This window comes from Bidens hawaiensis, unplaced genomic scaffold, assembly GCF_021521415.1.
Source record: "Bidens hawaiensis isolate Kalapana, Puna unplaced genomic scaffold, B.hawaiensis_p1.1 tig00012954_1, whole genome shotgun sequence".
In the NCBI taxonomy this organism is placed as follows: domain Eukaryota; kingdom Viridiplantae; phylum Streptophyta; class Magnoliopsida; order Asterales; family Asteraceae; genus Bidens; species Bidens hawaiensis.
In genome coordinates this window covers 637,617-646,923 of record NW_027492082.1, presented here as the reverse complement: position 1 = coordinate 646,923, position 9,307 = coordinate 637,617, and the positions used below count along the sequence as shown (strand labels likewise).

At 32.9% G+C, this 9,307-nt stretch overlaps 1 protein-coding gene across 1 annotated transcript; it reads right to left on the bottom strand.

The window, feature by feature from the left end:
• Window positions 1-6,117: 6,117 nt before the first annotated feature.
• Window positions 6,118-8,642, bottom strand: LOC143542711 (uncharacterized). The gene is made up of 7 exons (XM_077035240.1): window positions 8,380-8,642; window positions 7,188-7,236; window positions 7,009-7,111; window positions 6,837-6,932; window positions 6,623-6,697; window positions 6,434-6,503; window positions 6,118-6,342 (listed from the first exon to the last, which is right to left on the bottom strand). The coding sequence occupies exons 1-7, from the start codon at window positions 8,485-8,487 to the stop codon at window positions 6,268-6,270; spliced, it is 576 nt and encodes a 191-aa protein (XP_076891355.1). The 5' UTR covers window positions 8,488-8,642; the 3' UTR covers window positions 6,118-6,267.
• Window positions 8,643-9,307: the final 665 nt, after the last annotated feature.

The following is a 9,307-nucleotide window of genomic DNA, read 5'->3' as shown; positions in this document are numbered from 1 at the left end:
GATGAGATTAGTTACAAGAGTATTCTTAGATATAATTATCTATCTATATAATAATATATATAAATGAAGATCCAAAAATCCTAGGTGTCGCGATGTGGTCGCTCCCCCTTTTTTTGGAGTCACCAGATTTGCTTGATTTTTAAATGAAGGCTTCTCATGCATTTGACCCGAATTCATGGGTATGGATCTTACCGAACCCATATATTCTTTAAACGGGTTATAACATCTCATTAAATAAAAAATTATCCTAACCAAATTATTGATGTAAAAATCCTATAAAATAGGATATAGTAAAAATTAATATCTTATTTATTTTAAAAAAGATATATATGTTATTTAAATTAAAAAACAAATTTTATAGTAAAAAAAATAAACGGGTCTTGGGTCTCATCAAACCATAAGTATATTATTAACTTTCATAAATATTATTTATAATTAAAAAAATCAATTTCATAGTAGAAAAAATAAACGGGTCTTGGGTCTCATCAAAACCATATAGCTTTTAAACCGGGTTATAACATCTCATTTATTTGTGAAACAATTTATAATCAAACCATAAGTATATTATTAACTTTGATACAATAAAAAAATATAAATTCAAAAAATAAATAAATATTAGAACAAACAATACAAACCAACCCCCGTAATACGGGGGATAATTATTAAAAAATATTATATAATTTTTTTAAAAAAAAAGATATTATTTATAATTAAGAAATAATTTTATAGTAAAAAAAAGAGGGTTTTGGGTCTCAAACCTAGATAACTTTTAAACCGGGTTATAACATCTTAGTTATTTGTGAAACCATTTTATCATCAAACTCTAAAAATTTTCCTTACAATAAATAAAATTAAATTCCAAAAAAGTATATAAATATTATAAACGAATAATGTAAAACAGCCCTCGTAATACGAGGGATAAAAACTAGTAATATATATAAACGAAGACATAAAAATCCTACGTGTCGCGATGTGGTCGCTCCCTCTTTTTTTGGAGTCACCAGAATTGCTTGAATTTTAAATGGTGAGGTCTCATCGATTTAACCCGGTTTGACCAAAATAACTCTTGCATGGGTCGTAACTTAACTCTTACACGGGTCATAACTAATTTGCAGCCGCCGCCAGGTTCCTCCTTCCACCGTTCACCTCTACCTTGATCGTGATTAGACCAGTGGTTGTGATGTTTGTTTTATCTGTTATTAACACCAACAAAGTGGTTTCTAATTATCCCACTATTATACTAAAGATTCTCCGCTTCCACTTCAATTCAATCGATTTACACCATCAATTTGCATGTAACAAACAAACTCTTGCCGAATCTCTCTCAAAACTTAAATCCGCTACCTAATGAGTGCCTTACTAGAATTCTCATCTCCTTCTGTTTATAATTAAGATTACAACAATTATCATAATTCTTTGTTAATAGAGTTTATTTACCGTATCTGTTGTATATTTGTGTGTTACTCATGTAGTCATAAACCCTAATTTCTGGTTTTCGATTGCGTTTTATGTAAGCATGTTTCTAATTGTTTAAGATTATAACTTTTAGATGATTTCTATTGTTAATTGCAGATGAATGAAATATGCCATCTGCAATTAGAATCACGTCTACAATCTGAATATGTATGTTTTTGCCTTATTAAGCTAAGTTTTAATGGTGTTATCGTTCAGTTAATTGGTGGTTCTGATATCTGTTACCAGTACTAATCTTGATTATGTTATGCTTATACGGCGATACAATCATTGTATGTTTTTATTTATCTTGCTGTTCTCTGATTACTTGATGAGGGTGTGTGTGGATTAACGTATGAAAATGTTAGTTGTATGTTCATGTTAGCTTAAACTGTGAGTTTATCAATTGGGTTTATAAATATTATAATTGTGATTTTATCAGTTACAAACATCTAATTCTTTATCAACCATTTTTTAATTGTATACATTGAACCAAATAGAACGATTACTAGATGATACAACAAGGTTTTTTATTAAAAAGATAGTAGCAGAAAACTCTAATGTTCGGAAACATTTTGCTGCACAATTACTTAGTTTGATACAAGTTTAGTAGACTTGCAATTTTATAGGGCATAATGTGATTGGATCCTTTTTTACAAATTAATATTTGATGATTATAAAGTCATATGTGAGTTGTTTGGATATCCACTCAATGTTGGCAGGCTGTGATGGTTATAAAAGATGCTTCATGTTCGTTGTTTTGGTAAGGAACCCTTGATGGTTTGCAGCCACAGCTACGTACTCTTTGTTAAATCGTATGTTTGTGAGTATAAAATGCATGTATTTATTTAAATCAAAGGTGGTTACATATGCAATTTAAACATATCATCATCATCATCATCATCATCATCATCATCATCATCATCGTACTCAGTATATCCCACCAATAGCAATGCTATGGTAGGGTCTGAGGAGGGTAAGATGTAGACAGCCTTACCTCTATCCCATAGGGATAGAGAGGCTGCTTCCAGTGAGACCCCCGGCTCGATAGTAGTTTTGAATCAAGCCTTGGACATAAGACACATAACACTCAATCATCGGGACACCGGCTGATTGGTGCATGTGCCCTTGTCTTTCGGCTATCAACGCCACCACATGATGCCTGATTAACCTTCCGCCACTTTTAACGTTATTTTCACGTGATTAGTAAAATAACGTCAAAATTAGTGCAATTTTACTTTTGCCCACCCAAGGGTTCACACATATATACATTATATGTGCGCACCGAATGTGCGCACCGCAAGCAGAGCGTAATTTAAACATATTATACATTTGGATATTATTGAAAATTGATGTTTGCCTTTAAAGAAACGAGTAGCGAATAAGCGTTTACCTTGACCTTTGTTGTGGCGGATTATATGTCTATGGTCTTACTGGGTGGTTTTGTTTCTTTCAATTTTTAGAGCTTTAAAGTTCATTAATTGGATTTTGTTTTCTCCTTTCTAATTGCTTATTGGATTTTTCGTTTTTTGGATAGGATCCGACTTCCTCAACGCATCTGCATTTTCTGTAAGTATGCTTTCTTCTACTACGTCTTAAGTAGTTTATGTACGATTCAGAAAAGCTCAATCGAAAACACACATTATGTAGTCGTTATCCGTACCCTATATGCTTAGTCTGCCCTCTAAGATACATAGGACAAAATAAACCGTAGACTTTGTCCGGATGTTCCCATAATCGTAACACCATCTTCCTAAAGCAATATCCAATCTTTCACAAACGAGCCACGAGTATAGATATTGACAAGGCCGTCTCCAAGAATTTTTAAAAATTTGGGCTAAAGGCGAAAGAAAAATTTGGCCTTAAGTAAAAAGGGTTTTTTTGTTGGGTTAAACAATTTAATTTTTAAATAGGCTCACTTGGTTATGATTTGGGTTGTGTAACTATGTTTTGCATGCAGGTCTTTCTTTGAGCTAAAGGTGATTTCACTATAAGCAATCTCTCTATTTCTTGAGATGTATGTATGGCTTGCTTAAATCATGCATTCCCTGTATCTTACTAATAGTTTCACTACGAGTGAGATTTTACTGGGTATGATTGTTGTTGGTGTTGTTGTTGTTGTGGTATCAAAGAGAGTATATATTTTTATCTTTGTTCGTTTAAATAAACCCATTGCAATGCATTTGAGTTGGGTTTGTGACATTGATTATAAGTTGAAGGAGAGAAACATGCGAGAGAGTGGCTAATTTAGGTTTTACATATGGGCTTAAATATGGAGAAAGTGTGGTTTTTGTTTTTATATTTCTTGGTATTTTCACATAATCAAATATATGATTTGGAAACATTGTTCCCGTGTAAAGCTCAAATCAGATTTAGGATATTTATTAAATTTAATGTGTAGTTGAATATAATTTAAATAATTTATATTCATCCAATAACAATAATAATAATTGAATTCAAATCCCTATTTAATCAAGGGTGTATCTTTATATAGATATAATACAATTCATATGGAAATCAATATAAATATACAACATCATCGCAACCTCTGTTTCTTCAACATCCACCAATACGTGTTGCAAGTTCCAAGCAAATCGTTCAATCCAGCTACATACGGTATGTTAGATTATTGTTATACTTAAATTAGTTGATGTTATAAATGATTAATGTTTGTGTTGTTGGTTATCTTATAATTAAAAGAGATTGGTTAATCTATATGACCATGAATCACTTTTTTCAATTCGGTTTGGTTTCTTCAGTTTCTGTTTATAGCAATTCTGAAACCGAACCAAAATCTTATTTTATTTTGAAAAACAAACACAAGTGAAACATGATCTTAGTGATGCATATAAACAGAATTATAGAAGAGTCATAGTTGCAATTGTTGGAATGATATCTAATATTTATTTTTTTGTTTATGAAAAATTGTTATCTTTTTCTTTTTTTGGTCCAATTTAGGTTAGAGTTGAAGTAAATTAGTCGAGCCTGCTTAGCTAAGCTCGAGACAGGCTTTTTGATGGATTAAAATCCTTTCAGTTTGCTCTTTATTATTTTTTATTATTTAATTTATCCTTGGCTTTAGTTTTTTATGTATTTAAAAATATAGCTTTATAGTTATACACGAATGTATGATACATTATGGCTTTATAAATATAGTTTATTATAAGTATTTTTAAACATAACCCCAAGCTGTTGTTTGTTTGAACGATTTCTTATACATGATTATTTGCAGAATGGATACTAAAAACTTTAAGATGTTGAATGATCTTGGTGATGCTAATGACATATCAGATTTGTTGGTAAGGTTCTTAAGAAAGTGGATAAACCATGTGCTTGATAAACCTCTTATTATTTCTCTGGATTTAATCACATAAACTATTATACATATGAGACGACAATATCCCTTATTAGTTTGCTTCGCTATGACAATAAACAAAAGTCAAAGACATTCATTAAGCAGGGTGGGTTTGTACTTAAAGAACGATGTATTCTCACACGGACAACTGCATATCCCACTATCAAGAGTTACCATCAAAAAAAGGTTTAAAAATACTGATTCTAGACAAAAATGGCAAACAGGCTAAGAAAACCACAAATGTCGTTTTCAAGGAATAATAAAATTAATTGTCGTTTTCAAGGATACTTACAATATTGTAATTTCTGAATTTATTAGAATTTTATAAATTCATGATGTACAACAACAAAAATAAAATCATAACAATGATTTATGGATTTAGTAGAATTTTATTAACTCAGGATGTATACTAACAAACACAGTATAAGGTAACGAGTCAAACTGAGATAAATCAATAGTTAAAAAACACTTAAAAGTAACCCGCGTGACGCGCGGGCTAAAAGCTAGTTTATTAATAAACTACTAAAATGTGCTATTATTAAATTGCTTACGCTTTCTGCTATGAAAGAAAAAATTCTAAAAGATGAGATTAGTTACAAGAATATTCTTAGATATGATTATTATCAATAAACTACTAAAACGTGGTATTATTAAACTCCAATTTTCTTATTAAAAAAGCGTAAACAAAATATTGTGGAGAAATTGGTGTTATAAAATTACTTATCCAAAGAGTATTGAAAAACTTGTTTTTCGCGCTTGAAATTCAATTGGATAATACAAAGTGAATGTTACATACAAACTTGATGCAACTGGAATCGGAATAACATGTTACTTGATGCAATCGCATGTTAGGCGAAGTTTTAAGATGACGAATTTAAGTGGTACGATTTATAACTTTCGTTTATTGCGTTGTCAGATAAAACACTTGTACACGATTTTCCTTTGTATATGTAACCTAGATGGAATTTTCCCACATTTTGTGTGGAAATCAAATCTCCAGAAGTGAATTGAGCTTCGCAACATTAAACTAAACGTATTTTAGCCTCTATAATAAAACTAACTTGAAACCAGAAGATACCGTTTGGGTAGATCCATACAACTCAATTCTTCTATTTTATAGAGTTCTTACAGGTATCTTGTACTACGGCCCAGTCTGGTCCAGATAGGAAGTTGGAAGATCCGATGTAATTCAATAGGAATTAAAAAAAAAGAAGCCAGGCTGATTTGGTCACCGGCTGAAATGGTTCCAAAAATAACGCTACAGATAAACAGCTGGCTCTAAGTTCCAAACTCTCAAACCATAAACTGTGTGTGAACCAGATGAAACTCAAACCGGCCAATTCGTTTATGTTTGTTTGACTTGAGGAAGCATGAAACTGAAACCATAACAATTAATGTGCAAATGCAATCTCCAACTTACATAAATTCAATAAAAGTCAATACCTAAAGTCAAACAAACTCTAATTTGGGAGTAACTCGCCCGCCTTTTTCACCCAAACATTGTAGATATCATCCGCAAAAAGCACGAAATGAACCTGCAAAGAAAGCATAATCACTCGTTTCACATCATCACAAACTGTTGGTCATTAACTAATACAACAAAAGACGTGTCACGTGTGTAATTACCTCTTTAATGGCATCACAATTCTCTTTGATTGTAGATATGGCCACAGTTGCAGCTTCATCATACGGGTATCTGCAATAAAGAATAAGATATTACAGGTTATTTTACATCAATAACTAATCATCTATTTTTATATCAGTAATCTAAAACTACTAATGTGAGAAATGCTTTGTGCAGGTTATTAGACTCACCCATAGACACCACAAGATATGGCAGGAAATGCAACATATTGAATATTGTTCTCTCTTGCAACACGAAGACTGTTCCTAAAACAGAGATCAAAACAAAAGACACGATTTTGATATAAACATCAGTAAAGGTTTTGCAAGAATACAATATGAAGCCTGGGAAATGGGCTAACGGGTTGAGTTAAAAAGAATTAATTTAATTGATAAAAACAGATACCTGTAAGCATTACTCAAGGACGCTGGAGCATTGCTATCAACAGCATAAACAGGTCCAACAGTGTGGATTACATGAGACGCGGGCAATTTAAACCCTCTGCATGAAGTTTGTGAATGGAAGTTTCATAAATGAAATAAGTGCGTAAAATGGAAGTTAAATGTTGAGATCATACGGTGTGATTCTTGCTTCTCCAGTCGGGCAACGAACACCAGGACGAACCTCAGGCACATCATAACATGCTGTTCTTAGTTCAGGGCCAGCAGCTCGGTGTATAGCTATCAAATTTACAAGAATTAGTGTAAGAAACTAATGTTACATATAAAAAACTTGGTTGTATTCTAAGAGTATTACCTCCATCAGCACCACCACCACCAAGCATCCGCTCATTTGCTGGATTTACCTATATGCATATCATCCAACAATAATCATAAAGTCCATTTGCATCTCTTTGTTCGGAACTCAGTTAAACGATTGCATAATTCGTTTTACTTAACTAACTTCTTTAATGATTAATAAGCAAGAGGTGTCAATTAACATATCTAAAACTGGCAATTTCTAACAAGGAACTATTAACACGACACAAAAAACAGAGTTAAACAACTTTGGGATTGAGCTTAACACGTTTCGTGTCTTAAAACAAATCAACACAATTAAATTCATGTCCACACAGGTTAAACACATGTTAACCTGTTTAATTTTTTATTTCTTTTAATATAATCATCATCATCGTACTCAGTATATCCCACCAATAGCAAAGCTATGGTAAGGTCTGAGGAGGGTAAGATGTAGACAGCCTTACCTCTACCCAATAGGGATAGAGAAGCTGCTTCCGGTGAGAACCCCGGCTCGATTGTAGTTTTGCATCAAACCTTGGACATAAGGCACATAGCACTCAATCATCGGGACACCGGCTGATTGGTGCATGTACCCTGTCTTTCGGCTATCAACGCCACCACATGATGCCTGATTAACCTTCCGCCAATCGTTATTTTCACGAGATTAATAAAATAACGTCAAAATTAGTGCAATTTCACTTTTGCCCACCCGAGGGTTCACACATATAAACATTATATGCGCGCACCGCAAGCAGGGAAAATAAAAAATAAATAAAACATATAACATATGCTTTAGTTACCTAATGCCCGGGCCCTTTCTTAATTTATTTTTATAGATAAAATACATGTATTAACTTTTGGCAACTTCTGTTTGACTACATATGCGATATTTACCGTGTCCATAAACAAGTCGCGTCTTGTAACCTGTTTCTAAACAGGCTCGTGTTAGTGTTTTGGAAAAACTGACACGATTAGTTATCACGTCGTGTACGTATCTAGTATCAAATATCTAGGGTTTCAATGTTTCATACTAGTTAATAAAAGATCAATTAATATTTCAGTAAATCAAAATACGTATAAGAAATCTACAGAACAATCATTTCTAATTAGAATCACAATCATGATCAATAGCAATTAATTTAAAAACCGAACAGATGAAGCGATAATAATAATAATAATAATAATAATAATAATCTAGAAACACATACAATAGCATCGGATGAGCCATCGATGAACCAGCGAGTGATATCTCCCTTCTGGATCTTGAGCAAACTCGTCTGTGAGAGATTGATTTGAGCCACACCGTTGGAAGACATGTTGGAAGAAGCTCTGATTAACGGAGATGCTTGTTTCACTTTCACAGCTGCTCGAGATATTATTATTATAGGGTTTAAGAAGAATAATAATCGATTACAGAGAGAATGTTGATTAATTGGGGATTTGATGATTGACGAACAAATTGTTGTTGCTGATATTATTACGGGCATTTGTTTCACAAGCTAGGCTTAGTGACTAGTGAGTGGGGTTATTAAAATCTTGCTTTATTCTTGGTGTTCAAAAATCTGGACTGCTCACCGATTAATCGATAGTTCTCATCCTACTGATTAGTTTTGGGCTAGTCGGCTAATTGATCGTCAATAGTCAAATCCGGCAAAAATCACGATAAAATCGGACTTAGTCGGCGTTTTCTAACGAAGTTCCGGCCAAAATCGCAGGTTTCGATGAGATTCCGGCCAAATTAAGAGGTTTTCAATGAGATTCCGGCTAAAGTGTATATATATATATATGTATATATAAAAATGTGTGTATATATAAAACTGAAAATTATGCATTAAAGTCTGATCCGATTAATCTTGATTAATCTCGATTAATCGCTAGTTTCTACCCCCACCGCCCGACTAGCAAATTTTACGGCATTGTTTATTCCTATGTAGTAACGAACGAATGGTAATAGGTATCGGTATCCAGATGATGTTTGTGACATCTGCCCTGGTCCGACCCGACCCAGGTACCCGTTTCTCTGACCCGATCTCTCTTTTATTATTTAATATTTATACTTATATTTTACTTTTAATAATAAAAATATATATTTCCTTCCCGCCTTTTTCTCTCTCTTTCTTTCCGCCGTCCCCTCCC